The 20,216-nt window shown below is 39.4% G+C and overlaps 1 protein-coding gene across 4 annotated transcripts in view; it reads right to left on the minus strand.

Annotated features, from left to right (window-relative positions):
- The window catches only part of arhgef2 (rho/rac guanine nucleotide exchange factor (GEF) 2), a 63,039-nt gene that overhangs the window by 10,482 nt on the left and 32,341 nt on the right, over positions 1-20,216 (minus strand). For all 4 annotated transcript variants that reach the window (XM_058418545.1, XM_058418544.1, XM_058418547.1 and 1 more), the window contains 2 exons: positions 12,309-12,471; positions 917-984 (listed from right to left, as the gene is read on the minus strand). In XM_058418545.1, the coding sequence (XP_058274528.1) occupies positions 917-984; positions 12,309-12,471 (231 nt within the window). The remainder of the gene's footprint in view (positions 1-916; positions 985-12,308; positions 12,472-20,216) is intronic.

Consider the following 20,216-nt stretch of genomic DNA (forward strand, 5'->3'; position numbering starts at 1 on the left):
ATATATATATATATATATATATATATATATATATATTTGGTTTTTGGTGTGTTAATTTTATTTTTATAAATTTTTTTTATTTTTTGTAAAAAAAATATATATTTCATTTTTTTAATAAATTTGTTTTTTTTTTCATTTTTTAACAATTAAAAATAAATAAATAAAATAATAAATAAAATAAAAATAATTCTTGTATTTTAGCTTGAGGCACTAACGCTAACCCTAAAGGCAAGGTGTGTTTTAACCCAGCCGTCAAAGATAAAAATTACTTACACATCTTAAGTTTCAAAAATTTCACAAAAAAATAAAAAAATAGAAGTATTCGGTTTCACTGAGGAATGACCCGAAACTGACTTGGTTTTTTGAGTTTCTGTCTAAATCATGCCTTCCATATTTCTCACGTGTGTTAGCTAACAGGAGATCTGCATGCTAGGTCTGGTTGTTTAATAAGAATGAATTTATTTCCATTTGGATTAAAGACTAAAAATTAAAATTAAAAAACTTAAAATTTTGTCTTGTACACTGTATATGTAGGATTTATTTTACAAAATAAAAGTCCCTCATTATATTTTTGCAGGATTGTACTTTAAACCGTTAGACAATTCCGATTTGTCGAAAAACAAAACAAAAATCGCAATGCACCATGGGAGATCTGTTAGCTGGAGTGTGCTCATTGATTCCATGTTTTGGATAGTTTCATGAGCAATATGTTTTAAAAAAAACTGGACGCTAATATAACGTCAAAACTTATCATAAGGTCATTTTCCACCTACATCCAACTAATAGAAACTGGTGAGTTTGTGAAAGATTGGCAGCACCTTTCCACCTCCTGCTGCCTCACTGACGCGACTTGGAAACTTGGATTATCTGACAATCGGCTTTTAGGCTAGTTTTGTGCTTTAGGCTAGCTTCGTACCTTCTGCTTCATTTTAGCGCAGTTGGCCAGCGTGTCTCGGCAGCGGTTGTGGATGGTGACATTGCAGGCTGCAAAACGAACAAAAAAACACGGAGAGTTAGGGATTCCTAGATAGATAGATAGATAGATAGATAGATAGATAGATAGACAGACAGACAGATAGACAGATAGATAGATAGATAGATAGATAGATAGATAGATAGATAGATAGATAGATAGATAGATAGATAGACATTAGATAGTCTGTGTGTGTGTGTATGTTTGAGAGAGAGAGAGAGAGAGACAGAGAGAGAGAGAGAGAGAGAGAGAGAGAGAGTGAGTAAGAGAGTGTGTGTGTGTCTGTGAGAGAGTGAACAAGTGTGTGTGCATATGTGTGTGAGAGAGAAAGTGTGAGTGTGTGTGTGTGAAGAAAAGCAGCTGCCTCCAGCCTGCCTTCACTCCCTCTGCTCCACCGCAACCGATTCTACACGGTACACACACACACACACACACACTTTCTCTCACACACACATATGCACACACACTTGTTCACTCTCTCACAGACACACACACACTCTCTTACTCACTCTCCAGCCTGGAGGCTGCCTCCAGGCTGCCTCCAGCCTGCCTTCACTCCCTCTGCTCCACCGCAACCGATTCTACACGGTACACATACACACACACACACCCAACATGACCTCACATATTTTCAAAACAAGCCGAACTTCCTCTCTCTCACACACACAGACACACACACACCACCTCTACACTTTATAACTTGCTCAGACATCCAGGATGTGTGATGTACAGCAGATGACTTCATGCTAGTGTCAGGCGATAAAAATGATCTTGATGCTGTGACACCTCTGTAGCGTTTGTGTTTGTTGCTGAAGCTCCTGAGATGAGCTCGATGTGTGTGTGTGTGTGTTTGTGTGACTGGCACTAGCGCTACACTCTGCAGTAAATCTGGCTGACTTCAGCAGAAAGGTTTGTCTGGCACGTGTCTGTTCCTTATCCTTTGCCTCTTCACGGTTTTCTGAAAGATTTCTGAGACATTCGATGCAGCTGCACACTCGCCTTCCATCATTGCTGCTGATCTCTCCAACCATCAACTCCTCAATCTGCATGAAAGAAACCAGGAACAAAAGAAAGAGCTTTCTCAGCTCTCTCTCTCTCTCTCTTACCTGCACTCACTCTCTCTCTCTCGCTTCATCTCTTTCTTTTCTCCCTTGGTCTCTCTCTCTCTCTTTTCTCCCTTGCTATCTCTCTCTCCCCCACCTCACCCCTCGACCCCCCCTCCTGCCGCTGGCCCAAGCTCTCATTTCTCCACATTGTTCCAGAGAGCATGCTTCCTGTGCGGTGTTTTGTAGACAGGAAGTTGTTCTTGTGCAGCAGGAAGTGTGTAAGGGTTGGCAGGAGAACAGTTAGATGGTGATTAACGTCCCGGGAGGCCGTGTCACGAAGGCCTAACAGGGGCATTTTACTCTCTTTATCCTGGGTCATGTTATGTTCAAGCTCAACTTACAGTAACAAAGTCACTTACAGTAACAAAACTTAAATACAACCTTAAGAAAAATAAATAAACAATTGAGGTCATGCATTAACATCAGTTCTTCTAGGATAATATAAACATAATAATAATAATCCTGGGATTTTTGTTTTATATAAAAATATTGATCCCAGCATGAAGATGTGAACTTAGAAGAAAAATAATCAACAGCACAATGTCACTGTTTCTGCCTAAAAGTTATTTTCCAACAACATAAATCATTTCCTAATAAATTATTTCCTTTAGCTAGCACCATATTTTTATATATATATATATATATATATATATATATATATATATATATATATATATATATAATTTATAATGTTTACATTTATATATAAACATACACTGATCAGCCATAACATTATGACCAGTGCCAGGTGACGTGAATAACACTGATGATCTCCTCATCATGGCACCTGTTAGTGGGTGGGATATCTTAGGCGGCAGGTGAACATTTTGTCCTTTGTGTTAGAAGCAGGAAAAATGGACAAGCGTAAGGATTTGAGCGAGTTTGACGAAGGGCCAAATTGTGATGGCTAGACCACTGGATCAGAGCATCTCCAAAACTGCAGCTCTTGTGGGGTGTTCCCGGTCTGCAGTGGTCAGTATCTATCAAAAGTGGTCCAAGGAAGTAACAGTGGTGAACCGGAGACAGGATCATGGGCGGCCAAGGCTCATTGATGGACATGGGGAGCGAAGGCTGGCCCATGTGATCCGATCCAACAGACGAGCTACTGTTGCTCAGATTGCTGAAGAAGTTAATTCTGGTTCTGATAGAAAGGTGTCAGAATACACAGTGCAGGACGGGTCAGGGCTGTTTAGGCAGGAAAAGGGGGACCAACACATTATTAGGCATGTGATCATAATGGTATGCATGGTCGGTGTATAAACATATATAAACCTGTTGTCTGAGCTGCCTGCTGTCATAGTTCTAGAAACTCCACCCCTCTGCTCAACGGACCAATCAGAAGCAAGCATTCGTCAGCACTGTGGTTTAATGTAAGTAGTTGAGAATATGTTTGTTTCTTTTATTTCCTGTATTACTGATAGAACCAAGATAAAAAAAATCTTGTTTAAAAGTTTTATCAGTAAATATATGATACATGATGACAGAGGGTTGACACACCTCTCCAAACCCAACAGCCCCCTCAAACAAAAGACTAAAAAGACTTGAAGAAAAACAGAGGACTTGCAGAACCGGGGACGGCTAACGAGGTCACTTCCTGTTACACATCACGCGGTTATTTTTACTCCAGACATAATGGGCGTGATTTCATGCGTTAACCCTCAGCCGAGAAAAATGTGAAAAGTGCTTTTGTTTTGTTTGGTGTGTGTGTGTGTGTGTGGGTGTGTGTGTGTGTATGTCAGGACTCCTGAGCTCTCGACATTTCTCAAAGGCTGAATTTTCTTTCCATTTATAGCCCAAAGAGTTTTGGATGGTCACGCGCCGCCCGACCGCCTCAAAAACCCGGCTATGTCTCTAAACATAGGGATGCAGACCTCATACGTGTATGAGGCTCCAGACGAATTCGGGCTCCACCAAGACGTACAGGGACACGCCCGTCTCGCATGCTGGAATAACGAGGTTCGAGATACGTCCAAGAATTTTCTCCAAATGGGCTCGGAATTAGAAGCACAGTAGAGCCATTCATGCGCTTGTTCTATTCTCCGGTCTGGTACTTGTCTTTCCCAGACACACACACACACACACACACACACACACATACATACATACAAAAAGCTCCACCAACGCTAAATAAACACACCATGCCCTGAGTAACCAAACCAACATGGCTGAAACAATCCTGCTCTATTCATATGGGATGAGATGTAGAAAAGTGTTTTTTTTCTTATCCTTTTCTGCCTGTTTGTCCATCAGAGACAGAGACAGACAGAGAGAGAGAGAGAGAGAGAGAGAGAGAGAGAGAAAGAGCACAAAAGAGAGAGAGAGACAGAGAGAGAGAGAGAGACACACACACACAGACAGAGAGAGAGAGAGAGAAAGAGACAGACAGAGAGAGAGAGACAGGCAGAGAGAGAGAGAGAGAGAGACAGACAGACAGAGAGAGATAGAGAGAGAGACAGAGAGCAAATAAAGCTCACAACACAGTCGACTAATCACGCAAACGTTTTCATGTCGTGATGACAAATCGAATCAAAAGTGGAAAATAAACCTTTATAACTGTTTGAACACCAGGTTTGTTTGAAGAGACACAGGTTCAACGTTATAACACTTTTATAACAACGGCTACATTTGCGATGACTTAATAACATCACAAACCTTTGCACACTTTGAATAGCTTGACATTTATTTTTTTAAATGTACTTCAGAGGCCGCACTCAGGTTCGACCCGAAACCTTTTCACGTTTCTGACACTGAACCCGGCTAGCAAGTGTAACCAAGAATGGGCGGAGCTAAGAGGATCAGCGTAATAAGTGACGTATTAGCTGCACGTCCGCTTGACGTTCTCACTTTTACGACTGCTTAGCTAAATATTTCAAGATTTTAAGTCTGCATGATGAATTCTGACACGGAATTTTTTTCCAAACTGTCACATGACCTTCTGAAGACTCTCTCTCTCACACACACACACACACACACACACACGATTTCCACCATGCTGCTGTTAATACAACAGGAGTCACACAACAGGACAATTAAAGGTAAGCCCAGAGGGAAAAGAGGAAGCTGGGGATTAAATACGTTTATGTTTAGGTAGGATTTAGTCTTTGCATGTCAGAAAGTGAAAATAAAAGTAAATAAAAGTGCAGCTTCTAGAAAAGCTAGCTCTTTAACACGAAACCGTCTCCATGTCGTGACGACAAAGAAAACCTAAAGGACTGTATTAAGATCAAGAGGATCTAATCTGCCGCTTGGGCCACATCCAAACATCATGTGGTCCACCTGATCCCCCCTCAGCGTGCGATCATAAGTTTTGGCACCCTCCTAAATAGGTCAACAGTGTCCGGCAGGCTGATATGGGTACACGGGTCACGCAGCGCGCGATTGTAGCACAGAGAGGGTGTGTTGAAATAGGAATATGAGCAAATATGTAACCGCGTGGTTTCGACAGTCGCCTCTGACTCGGTAGACGACGACCCCAGAGGGAGCTGCAATTTACTCTCATTACTTGCGACACAAAAGCTGAATGTCAATAGCGCTTCCAAAATGGGCAGATCGATAAAAGACGGGAGTAAATGAACTGCCTGCTTTTCCAAGCCGCGTGTGTGTGTGTGTCAATGAGCTGGAAGATGCTGGTGTGACAGACAGCGTGTTAATCTCTCACGCTGTCCCCGGATTACATGCGACGCCGGAGGGGGAGGAGAGTCGCAGCTGTGAAGCATGCAGAAAAAAAAGCCACTTTGAGATTCTGTAGACAAAAGCGCCACACGCTGCATTAAAACTCAGGGACCTTCCCATAATGCCGTGCATAATGGCGCAATTATCCTCGTGTGCCAGATTAATAGGATCCGACTGTACGCGAGGGGGTGAGGGGGACCAGAAAGAGCGGGCGTGTAGATTCCAGCACTTTTCACTTAAAAGTTTATGACGATTTGTTGCTAACATACGTCAGCGACAGAGTCCTGTAAGGAGATTGTTGTTATTATTTTGTTATTACAATGGAAAATATTGGAAGGAGTCTCCAGTGTTAGAACTTTCACAGGAATTTCTTGTGGTTTTCTCTGTAGAAAAGCCGCGTTTTGTTTTTGTCTTATTAACTTCAAGAAAAAGAAGCAAACCTGGTGAAAGGAACGACGATACGAGGAAACGGTCATAGCTAGAGTAATAACAAGCTTGTCTCGCTGACGTTCCAAAGCATTGAATAAATAATACGTACGATCTGTTGTTGCTCAATTACTTATAATTAGCAATCGTTGGTGCAGTATAACTGAAATAAAACTCCAGACTCTCAATAGCTAAATAAAGAATAACTCGATTGTTTGTTAACGTTTTAACAACAATCATTCGTGTTCACTTCCGTTGTTACTGTTCTAAACGTTACAATAAAGTAATGCTGAAATCTGGGGTTAAAAACGTTCGCGAAGGAAACCATCCTTCCGTTTCTGGAGTAAATTTTAAGAAAACAATAAAATCTAAATCCCTCTCTCCTCCAGTTCATCAGATTTAATCTATTCACGAAGCCCCGCCTGCTATTGAGCCCGATACGTCCTTTCAGTATAATTACACCCTTGGGGATGAATCGATATCACTTCGAGGGTGTGTTTAGAGATTTGGGCTCTGGTAGCTACTCCGAGTGCCCTTGCTGAAATTCCTATACACCTTCAGAGCCTCTGCACCAATCTACGGATATCCAGACACTCGCACATCTGTCCCTCTGGCAACAGAGGCATGCAATTACTGGCTTTGCAACGGGTCCACCCTGCTCTCCCATCCCCCCTCTCTGCATCGAGCCCACCCTCCACCTCGCTTCTACCTCATAACCACAACGTGTCAAGGTTACGAGAGTAAGCTGAGGCTGACTGCATAATAAAACACTCTGCAATGCATGCAGCTTATTTATGATCTCATTTTTTAAAGAAAATAATTTTTCATTTTTTAAAGATTTATTTCATTTTTTTTTTTACTCCCATGTATTTATTTTCATTTTGCTGTTAAATTGTGTTTGCTAAAAATTTTGTATATAGGAAAAAAAATTAATACAAGACATTTATTTGTAATTATTTTCCCCTAAAAGATATACAAATAAATCTAAATAAAAATATTAATATTTTATATAAATATAAAAAATATAAATAAAAAAAAGTATCTAAAAATAAATATAAATAAAAATAGCAGTTAATAAAATAAAAAAAATAAAATAAAATTAATAATTGGTCATAATGATAAAATAAATATAAAATAAAATAGAATAAAATTAAATTAAAATAAAATAACAAAACCCTGGGTCTCAAATTGCTGGTTCGCATCCCCATCGAACGAAAGAGCATGTAACGTGATGTCATATTGCATTTGACGGAAACGCGTCTTACATACGGTTCACGTCACAACACCTTTAATCGTGTGTTTAATGTTATACACTCTGAACTGTATCCCTCTGCGTTTAATAGACTAGTGCATCATCCATCAGTCCAGTCCACAACAGGCAAATTTCAAATCCATCTAATATTACTATTAATATTAATGCTTCATTAATCATCATGAATTACTATTAGTGACTGTAAATTAATTTTCTTTTTACTGACAATCTGGAGGTATTAATATTCATCGGATCAGCAGGCGCAGGATTGGGATGAATCGTTTCAAGGTCGGATTGGATTGGACGCCGGCGCTGATCTCAGCACAGTCCTGAGCTTTTCTTCACCCTGTTCATCTGCCTTACTGCGCCATCCCACCATCCAGCATTCTGCCTCTTGCAGCATATGTTCATTATTCCAACTGCAACACTAACATTACAGAAGAAGATCAGTGGGTGTTTTAATAGAGTGCAAGGCGTATCGCAATCGCAGCGTGTCGCAATAAAATCGCAATAGTCTATAGTCTTTTTCTGCATCTTCCAGCTCTTCCCCTTTTCTCTCCTTTCATTTCAGTTTAATTCAACGATGTTTTATTGACACAAAGACAAGATTATTATTATAACAGAAGTAAATACCGCAGGTAAACAGAAGGTTATTAACAGGTTAGTAATAAGCTTATTGATCCAAACATGGCAGCAAATAGCAAAAGACAACAAAGAAGAAGCTAAAACCTGTTTCACTGGTTCTCTCTCTCTCTCTCTCTGTCCTTCATTTTCAATCCCTTTTATTTATTGCCTTGAATTTTAGTTGTCCTGAGGCAAAAAAAAAGCAGAATAAAATGTGTAAAAACATTTTTATTTTCTCTCTTGCTGTCTCTTTTTTCTGGAATCAGTCACCTTCTCTCTTTCTTTCTCTCCGTCTCTCCTTCTATACTAGTCTCCCTCACCATCTTTCCCCATCACTTTCCTTCCATCAGCATCTTCCATTTCTGTCTCACTCTATCTATCTCTCCTCCCTCTCTTTGTTTGCTCACCCTTTCTCCATCCCTCTATCCCCCAGCTGTTCCTGTGGCGCGGTGGAGATGGAGGCAGGCGCCTCTCACACTGACTCCATTGTGTGTGGGGGGGTGTGTGTGTGGTGCAGGACGGAGGGTGGAGGGTGGGGGGTGGAGCTCCGTCTCAACAGCCAATTGATTTTACGCAGGATGGAGGGATGTGGAGGGATGGCAGGAGGGAGAGCGCAGCGAGGAGGTGGCAGGAGAAATCCCTGCAGTTAGCATCCCTGCCTATAAGTCTGCTTCGATCGGCTGTTATCTGTCTTTTTGTCTCTCTTTCATTCTTTCTCTCTCGCCTTTTCCTTTCAGAATACCTTAATTATTCCCTTCTTCCCTTCTTCGTCTTATGCCCTCCCCCTTTACTTTACTTACACACAGACACACACACACACACACACACACACACACAGAGATATGCCCGATCTGGATCCCTACTCGCTTTGAACAATGACAAATTGCACATGCTAGTTACACACATACACACACACAGTGTTGATTCCTTGATGCCATGTGTGAATCTCACACTCGCACACGCTTACCCGTGCCACTTATTAACTCGCACACTAAGCTGGTGCCTCAAACAGCTCTCATTAGCATGCTAATCTATGAGTTCTATTTATAAACAGTTTAACTGACAGGCCATCAATAGTTGGTGATAAAGATTGTGGCTGTTACTCACAATTGACGAGAAAGACGGTCAGACAGTCAAGGTGAGTCAGAAAATCGTCGTTTCGCTTTAGCTGACCGAGAATTTCCATGATATCATTGTAGTGGTTTCAATTTCAGTTTCCATACAAGTCATTTTAACAATGGTATGGTATAGTATAGTACACTGTAGTACAGTATACTTTGGTATGGTATGGTATAGTACAGTGTAGAATAGTATATTATGGTGTGGTATAGTATAGTATAGTATATGACATAGTATGGTATGGTATAGTAATATATGGCATTATAGTATAGTATAGTATAGTATATGACAGTATGGTATGGTATAGTAATATATGGCATTATAGTATGGTATAGTATAGTATATGACATTATAGTATGGTATGGTATAGTAATATATGGCATTATAGTATAGTATAGTATAGTATAGTATATGACATTATAGTATGGTATAGTATAGTATAATATATGGCATTATAGTATGGTATGGTATAGTATAATATATGGCATTATAGTATGGTATAGTATAGTATATGACAGTAGAGTATGGTATAGTATAATATATGGCATTATAGTATGGTATAGTATAGTATAGTATATTATATTATGGTGTGGTATTGTATGGTATAGTATAGCATATGACATTATAGTATGGTATAGCATAGTATAGTATAGTATAGTATAGTATAGTATATGACATTATAGTATGATATAGTATAGTATATGACATTATAGTATGGTATGGTATAGTATATGACATTATAGTATGGTATGGTATAGTATATGACATTATAGTATGGTATGTTATAGTATATGACATTATAGTATGGTATGGTATAGTATATGACATTATAGTATGGTATGTTATAGTATATGACATTATAGTATGGTATGGTATAGTATATGACATAGTATGGTATGGTATAGTATATGACATTATAGTATGGTATGGTATAGTATATGACATTATAGTATGGTATGGTATAGTATATGACATTATAGTATGGTATGGTATGGTATATGACATTATAGTATGGTATGGTATGGTATAGTATATGACATTATAGTATGGTATGGTATAGTATATGACATTATAGTATGGTATGGTATGGTATAGTATATGACATTATAGTATGGTATGGTATGGTATAGTATATGACATAGTATGGTATGGTATAGTATATGACATTATAGTATGGTATGGTATAGTATATGACATTATAGTATGGTATGTTATAGTATATGACATTATAGTATGGTATGGTATGGTATATGACATTATAGTATGGTATGGTATGGTATAGTATATGACATTATAGTATGGTATGGTATGGTATATGACATTATAGTATGGTATGGTATAGTAATATATGGCATTATAGTATAGTATAGTATAGTATAGTATAGTATAGTATATGACATTATAGTATGGTATGGTATAGTATAATATATGGCATTATAGTATGGTATGGTATAGTATAATATATGGCATTATAGTATGGTATAGTATAGTATAGTATAGTATAGTATATTATATTATGGTGTGGTATTGTATGGTATAGTATAGCATATGACATTATAGTATGGTATAGCATAGTATAGTATAGTATAGTATATGACATTATAGTATGATATAGTATAGTATATGACATTATAGTATGGTATGGTATAGTATATGACATTATAGTATGGTATGGTATAGTATATGACATTATAGTATGGTATGTTATAGTATATGACATTATAGTATGGTATGGTATAGTATATGACATAGTATGGTATGGTATAGTATATGACATTATAGTATGGTATGGTATGGTATGGTATAGTATATGACATTATAGTATGGTATGGTATGGTATATGACATTATAGTATGGTATGGTATGGTATAGTATATGACATTATAGTATGGTATGGTATAGTATATGACATTATAGTATGGTATGGTATGGTATAGTATATGACATTATAGTATGGTATGGTATGGTATAGTATATGACATTATAGTATGGTATGGTATAGTATATGACATTATAGTATGGTATGGTATAGTATATGACATTATAGTATGGTATGTTATAGTATATGACATAGTATGGTATGGTATGGTATGGTATATGACATTATAGTATGGTATGGTATGGTATAGTATATGACATTATAGTATGGTATGGTATAGTATATGACATTATAGTATGGTATGGTATAGTATATGACATTATAGTATGGTATGGTATAGTATATGACATTATAGTATGGTATGGTATGGTATAGTATATGACATTATAGTATGGTATGGTATAGTATATGACATTATAGTATGGTATGGTATAGTATATGACATTATAGTATGGTATGTTATAGTATATGACATTATAGTATGGTATGGTATGGTATATGACATTATAGTATGGTATGGTATGGTATAGTATATGACATTATAGTATGGTATGGTATAGTATATGACATTATAGTATGGTATGGTATGGTATAGTATATGACATTATAGTATGGTATGGTATAGTATATGACATTATAGTATGGTATGTTATAGTATATGACATTATAGTATGGTATAGTATATGACATTATAGTATGGTATGGTATAGTATATGACATTATAGTATGGTATAGTATATGACATTATAGTATGGTATAGTATATGACATTATAGTATGGTATGGTATAGTATATGACATTATAGTATGGTATGTTATAGTATATGACATTATAGTATGGTATGGTATAGTATATGACATTATAGTATGGTATGGTATAGTATATGACATTATAGTATGGTATGGTATAGTATATGACATTATAGTATGGTATGGTATAGTATATGACATTATAGTATGGTATGGTATAGTATATGACATTATAGTATGGTATGGTATGGTATAGTATATGACATTATAGTATGGTATGGTATGGTATATGACATTATAGTATGGTATGGTATAGTATATGACATTATAGTATGGTATGGTATGGTATATGACATTATAGTATGGTATGGTATGGTATAGTATAGTATAGTATAGTATGGTATGTCAGTTATGATTAAGCAGAACAAGAGTGTTAAGAATGTGTCTGGGTGACTGAGTGTATGTGTGTGAATGAAAGAGAGAGAAAGAGAGAGAGAGAGAGACTCACTGGGGCAGCTAAGAGCCTCCTTGGCCGTGATGCTCTTGTTGCAGGCTGAGCAGAGCGTGGTGGCCGACACAGTCAGAGAGGTGAAAAGGTGACCATTGCTGTAGCGCGCCTCTCTTTCGCGCGCTTCCTTCTCCCGCTCCTTCATGCGCTCCTTCTCTTTGTTCTACACACACACAGAGGAACACACACTTGTAAGATGATCTATACTTTTAAATGTGTTTTTGTTTTGAAAAGTGCTGGTCAGGCAGAATCTGAGTTACTGATACCATAATAACATGGCTACTACAGTTCATACTCTGATCACCCTCACTAGGATTGGTCCTTAGATACTTTGAGAACAAAACAATAGTGTAATCATTTCATAGACCCCAAAAATAAATGGAAAAAATAAATCATGGAGTTGAGAAAGCATGTTTTTATAAAATCCTGGACAGAGAGGTGTGATCCAGATGGGAATGTCTGTTCCAGCTGTTCCAGCCACGGGGTTTGCTTTATCCTACACTTCAATTTGACCATGCTGACACATGGCTCTGAGCACTCGGCTCCATGCTGGGTGGAGAAGCGATTTTTCAAGGCTTTATGGTGAGAACTACTTTTTTTTTTGAGAAATATGGAAACCTTAGTTGAGCAGTTGACGTGACATCACCAACTGAATACCACCTAAATTTATAAATATAAAAATTTAAGGTGGTTTGACAGGAATTCAACAATATTTTCACTTGACAGATATTGAAGACAGATGCAGGAAGACACGCGGTGATTAATTTTAGCCATTAAGACGTGAACGGTCCTGCAGGAGAACCTTCAGACCACAGGGTTTAACCTCTCGCCCCCAGCTGAGATACAAACTGTCTGGTTGTTCTTGAGCTATTGGCTGCTTTCTAGCAGACAACTATGAAGCCTGGCACAAGGACCATCCATCATGTCCTGCTAAAAGATAAACGAATGAATGGATTGACTCTGTCCGAAACGTTTCCTGGTTGCTTGCCCCGCCCACTTATCATTAAAACAGAAAGCTCTTTGGAGGCGACGTCCTTTGGAGACGACGCTCGTCTTGTGAAGTAACTTCGAGGCAAATGGACGTCCAGATGAGGCTTAGGACGCACACGGGATAATGTAGCCGAGCATGCGATTGGTTATTACAAAGTGTTTTCGAGCCAAATCATTCCAAGATGGAAGACTTTGAAGAGATCTTTCTAGAAACAAGTTCATTCCTGTTATTACTTACACAACTGCAGTCGTTCTCTCAGCTCTCTAATAAGAAAAACATGCAGCATTCAATGTCACCAGGGATGCCTTTGTTACAATAATCCCTACATAATACAATAATTTATGATCAATGACTACCTTTAAAATGAACAAAAATACATTTTTCTGCTTTTGCGTGATACCATGAAGCGGTGATATTTATGTTAAGGTTTAATTATAGCATTCAGCAAGACAGGGAAGTCCGTCTCGGTGGGAAATACAAAAGTTGTTGACACAATACAGTGTTGAGAGGGAAGTTAAAACTAAGCTGGTATCTAAATTTCCTTCAGTGTTCATTTACAACCTTTTAAAAACACGCAATCTGTTTAATCCCCGTTCCGGATCTCTTTATCCTCATGTGCCCTCTGTGATTCCCCGGCACTATGGCACACTGTGACTGAGATCATCAGAAATGAAGTGAAGTGACTGAAGAGCTCGGTCCTCAAGACGCCAAGCTTTTTTTAAAACTAGAAGCAAAAGTTACTAGCAGACTTCCTGGTTTGCGTCGTTTGAACCGTAAGAAGTGCCGCTATGTCGGCGGACATCATCGCAGTTTTGTGACAAGCCATGGGGGTCAAGAGCTGGACTTGTGTGAAACATGCTGGGGGAAGTCGCAGTTCCTCCTCAGACTTCTGCATCAGCTGTGCTTTTTCGGTTCTCCGCAACACGGACCCGTTAACAGATGTCCGACCGCAGCACATGATTGTTATAAGATCATAAAACATATTTAGCAGAGTGATTTATTTATAAGCGGTGTGCTCTTACTGCAGTGTGAAACTCCGGTGCCTCGCAGAGCGAGATCGATTGCGCTGTGGTCGCCGAGCCGTTTCTATTTGCAAACAGCTTCTCTGCTGGTTCTGTGCGTTTGCATCATCACGGTCGCAGATAATATCTTGTCAAAGGAAGTATATCGAATGAACTTCCTCAAAGCGCGGGGGGGACGGAGTTTGCAGGAAAGCAAGAAGAGGAGGGAGAGGTTATTGAGAAAAAGAAAAATTGCACTTTCTGCATTTATTGCACAAAAAACAGGTTGGTGTGTACATCACACAAAGTGCATCCTGAAGAGTTTCACTCGTCTATCACAGCAAGTCTAATTTGTCTCTTGAAGAGGACAAAAAACACAGCTTATCGATTTGCAGAAAACAGCATCAATCCTGAAGACTTTCACATGGTGGAAAACGTCCAACGTTTAAAAACACCTACTTTATATAAAGTTGTTACTATAGAAACAAAAACAAGCTGTCAGGACCTCTGACCAATCAGAATCAGCCGCTTCTTGGTTTCTTTGACTAGCCGGACCTTCTCTGAACGTTTAAGGGTTCTCGATGACATCGACAAGAAAACCTATGCTCTATTCAAGGGCCCTTGTTTCCACAGTGTGCATTACACTAAACCGTATCTACTGGTCCTGCATGCTTTTCCTCGGTTCCCCGGGCTGGATGGGGTGTGCCCGTATGCTCTGAATGACACTTAATTAAAAGGGGCATGATTAACATCAGCACAAATGCACTGGAAATAACTCAGGCCAAAAACTCCTCTCCTCTGGAATGCAATCAGACTGGCATCTCACCCTTTAAATAAATCAGTAACCAGAGACCTTAGATGGCATTCGTTCAGCTCTGGCATTGTGGGTACGCTCCAGAGGCAACACATACACAAAAACCTTGAATCCTTGAAAAAAGACAAGGAGGTGATAGACAACATCCATAAGTATGCGTAGTCCGGTTGAGGATTTGCTAACAAAATCCGGAAACTATAAAGAACTGAAGCCATGTTAAAAATATTTTTGTTACGGTGAGGTTTTTCCATGAGGAGACGTTTATTAAACATTCATTAGCCAACGGCTCTGGTGCCGGAGCTGTAACTGTCGGAGGTTTTCTGCCACATGAAAGTCTTCACGACGAAGAAGATAGCAGTTTCTCTGTAACTTCACAAGAGAGGAAAAGAGACAGGAACTGGGGAATATTTTCTCATATTCTTGAGGGCATTTATTCCTTACATATTTAGCATTAAACAAGAGTAAAAGGTGAAAAATTGTATAAGAACAGTGTTTAGCATCCAATCCAATCCAATCCATTGTTACTTAAAACTCTGATCATAAAGTGTGCCATGATGTTAATGATATCCTCCAGGCTTAAGGTCTTATCATTTTGTGTTCTTGAAAAGATCCTTAACCCTTAACTGCTTAGTTTTATGCTTGTCTTGCATGAAAGCAGTTTCCAGATTAATGTCTAACAAAAGATGGCATGAAGATAATCCGATCATAATTTTTGCACTAATGCCAAGTCTAGTTCCTAAACCTAACCACTTCACACAGATCGTTATACAGATAACCACTATAGTTCCCCCGGTTCTCGACTGTATTTGTAGCCAGGGTCTGACTGTTTAACTGTAAAATAAAACCTTTCATTTCCAGAACTTTCCATCAATACAACACTTGGTGCTTGGACCCCTAAACGTACAAACTTATACATCATAGCTGTAAGCAAAATCAATACAATTCACAGAATTTAAGAACCACTGCCCTAAAGTGATACCCATTTGTGCCTTTCTTTTTATCCCTCAATTTATCCCTCTTTATTTCTCAGGTGCACCAGATGAGCACATCTGGCTCAGAGACTACTGTCACCACTCTAATCCCCTTTAATTCCAGTCTGCCATAAAAAAAAAAAATCCCCTTTAGGATTTGCCTGTCGCACTTCCTAACCGGTTCTACATCTATATTTAGGTAAAATAATTATCTTTAGAACTAAAACAGGAACTATGGCAGTGATTGCATATGGATGTGAGGTTCTTTAGGCAACACGGCGATCTAAATAAATGATCCAAGAACTTGTAAGCAGAGGTGGTCTGGTCTGCATCCGAGTGACCCTACGTTCACACAAGCGAGGAACAAGGCGGTCATGCGGCAGCAGCTGAGATGCAACTTTGGTAGCCGTACTTGCTATGTACGATTACGTGCAAATTTTCCTAAATCTTCCTAATGGCTCTAGAGGCGTTTAAATGAGTTTGTATTTGACAAGATAAGACAGTTATGATGTTACCAAACTGCAGGTAGGAATTAAAATTCTGAGCGGGGAACTGAAGAAAAGTCGGACCACGAGTGCCAGAGGATTGGTTTGTGGATTCCCTCGTCTCACTTTGTTGCTTCACCACGTCGTAGCTGATTTGCAATAAATTCAAGAAATTCAAATGTTCCTTTGTCGTCAGTTGGCACTTTCGCCGAGATCTAGGTTGGTGTCAAGCCTGTGTGTAGAAATGTAAATGTCGCATTGTGGCTTGCTTGTGTGAATAAAGGTGGGGAAAGTAATCTGATCCAAATACAGGAAGTGGTTTGAGCAGAACGACGAACAATAAGAGAACAATAAATGCTGGACGCAATGTCTGTTTATTCAGCGTCACAGAGCCTGGCTAATTTCTGTGATCTCTGTAACTATTATACTAGCATGGAACTCCCGAGCTCTCTTTTCTTTTGGCTTGTCATCAACACAGTCCGGTTTTTCAGGACTATTTTAAATCCCAGTACTTTTCAAAGAGCTGGACCTTCAACAGATTTACAATGCAAAGTCGCTCTTTGACATATGATCGCGAGTCGTGGTGCTTAGCAGAGAGCTGGTCGAAACGTAACAACAGGATCATTCATTCTCTCTGGGCACTGCGGGTATTCAGGGTAGTGTGCAAGACCCAGTGTCCGGCAATCCCAAATCTGTCTTCAGGTTGAAAACAAAGAGAGCGTTGCTTTAGAAAGATAAAGAGCTGAAAGCCCTGAGGATAACCTCTGATGGACGAGGATAACCTCTGGTAGACGGAAAAGAAAAAGCGGGGGCATTAGTACCAGCGGGGGCTTTAGTGTAGGGGCAGACAGATGAAGAAAGACCAAAAAAAGACAACAACAACAACAACAACAAAAAAAAGAATGCTGGGGGAATGAAAGGGGAAAAAAGCCCTTGAGCAAAAACCAAGCAGGACAGAAAGAGCAGGTAACTTGATTTCAGACAAAGACGAGACAAAGAAAGGAAGAGGCAGGAGGCGGAGAGCGTTTTGAGGTTTCGTCCCTCAACACCAGCTCTCGAGTGCTAATTAAAAACCCTGACAAAGCGCTCTTTTGTGTGAAGAGTCAATGAGCGACTCCTTAAAGAGGGATGAAGTGTCCTCGTAGACCTTTACAGGACTATAGGAGCGCATGCAAATATGTACAATGGCGCATTGCAGGGGCTTCATGGTCAGATGCATGCTGGGAAAAGATTACAGCTATGGTTTTTGTGTTCTGTTGCTCTAGAACGAGTCAGATCGCACAAGACGGTGGACCACCAGAACTTTATATATAAAGTGCTGGAATTTTATCAGACCTTTTGAAAGCCTTGTTGTATAAACAACGGACAAGAGAGTAGACACTTCTCCAAACAGTGTTTGAAGCGTTCCCAGACTCCCGGTGTAACCAGATGGTGGCTAACTTACACTTTCACTAGCATGGAAGTGGCTCGGTGATACAAATCAGCTAACGAGCAACCCTGCTAATCCCCCCGGGAGTGGTTGGAGTGGCAATTAAAACTCCCAGGAGGACGCCTGCGACTACGCTCAGAGGGAGATGGAACCTGAATCAACCTCCCACACACACACACACACACACACACCTGTTCAACTACCCAAAGCAAATGAGTCAGAGTCAACACGGCCATAAAAGCCAAACGCTCCCGCCGTGATTGCTCAGCTGTGCTTTCGAACTGGGATGCAAATGAGATCCATTCTGATGTAATACAGCCGGAAATGTTCTGAAATCTTTTCATCTTTAACTGAGAAAGCAAACAGAGCAAACATTTTTTCACCCCAAAATAGATTCAAATCTTTCTCAGCTTAAATTCTCCTTAACAGTCAAAGCAGAACCTGATAAAACCCACTGCAGTAACGCTGCTCTGTGGGAAAAGGCGATGAGTGATGAACGATGTCGACAGATTACTGAGTGAGGTCACTTCCTCATGTGGCTCTTTTAGTCAGCCAGAAACTTTTTAGTCAGAATCCCAAACGCGAGACACAAAATAGACTTAGTGACTCATAAACCAACCAGTAATGTACACACAGTTTACCCGAGTGGGTTAACGAGGCACTCTCTGAGGCGCGTGCTGATATATGCTACGTCATTAAGGCTATGTTTATATTGTCGTCAGCTAATGTTTTTGAATAATACATAAAGCCACAAGCGTGAAAAAGTGAAATCAAATTATTCTGTTCATACTACATTTGTTTCAATTGGTGCAAATATGCGTAAGGAAAAAATGGTTGGAGTTCGTCATATAAAATTTCACTCAAGAAGAATTACGACAACTGTATTGAGAAAACGATTCAGAGAATCATTTGGCAGTGAATCATTTACTGAATGATTCACTGCATAACTGTAAGAACTGTCATAAAAAATAAATAAATAATATAGTGGTTACGAAAGATTAGGGGTGAGGTTTAGAACTTCATTTAGGCGAACATGAGGCAAGGGATCACGTCACCGTACGTTGTTGTTGGTCATCAAAAGTCTGGTAAATTTCAAGAGCCAAGACCCACTTAAATAGACAAAACATTAATATACCAATTGTATACATTTTCTAGTTAGCATACATGCTAATTTAGTAAGTTATGTTTACTGTGAACTTATTCGTTCCAATTCATAGACGACGTCATGGTGCAAAAAAGGAAACCAGTAATAATCCTGAAGCTTATGTCCAGCAAAGTGGACAAAACCTTTGCAGCTCAGAGTGTCTAAGGCGAAGACTAGGGATCCTCACAGAATCCACCAAAAATGCTAGCAGAAATTAGCAGGAGGGATAAAAACAGTGATTGTTATGAGTGTCATCGGACGTTTTGCACCCTACATGATCCTTACTGTGTGTTTGTGGCTGTTCAGCTGTTCGAGACTGTCTGCATTGGGCCTGCTGTTTGCACAGGTGCCCTCCATCCCCCACTGCAGATGGCCGCAGGCTAAACAGAGACACTCTCCGCCCTTAAAACACTGTGTTGACGCTGTACAGTAACTGAGTTTGCATGGCATTGAGGCACAATCTCTAGATCTGGTAGTTGTCGTGAAGATCTGCTAGTCAGGATCTCTGGATCTGCTCATTTTAGTCTTGATCTCTGGATCTGCTGGTCATAGTGAAGATCTCTGGATCAGCTAGTCAAGATCTCTGGAGCTGATAGACAAAGACAAGATCTCTGCATAAGCCAGTCAAGATCTTTGGATCTGCTAGTTAAGAGCTTTGAATTTGCTAGTCTAAGTCAAGATCTCTGGATCTGCTAGTCAGGATTTCTGAATCTGCTAATCAAAATCTCTGGATCTGCTAGTCAAGATTTCTGAATCTGCCTGTCAAAATATCTGGATCTGCAAGTCTAAGTCAAGATCTCTGGATCTGCTAGTCAAGATTTCTGAATCCACAAGTCAAGATATCTGAATCTGCTAGTCTAAGGCAAGATTTCTGGATCTACAAGTCAAGATCTCTAAATCTGCTAATCAAGATCTCTGGATCTGCTAGTCTAAGTCAAAATCTCTGGATCTGCTAGTCTAAATCAAGATCTCTGGATCTGCTAGTCTAAATCAAGATCTCTGGATCTGCTGATCAAGATCTCTGGATCTGCTAGTCTAAGTCAAAATCTCTGGATCTGCTAGTCTAAATCAAG

This window comes from Hemibagrus wyckioides, linkage group LG20, assembly GCF_019097595.1.
Source record: "Hemibagrus wyckioides isolate EC202008001 linkage group LG20, SWU_Hwy_1.0, whole genome shotgun sequence".
NCBI classification, from domain to species: domain Eukaryota; kingdom Metazoa; phylum Chordata; class Actinopteri; order Siluriformes; family Bagridae; genus Hemibagrus; species Hemibagrus wyckioides.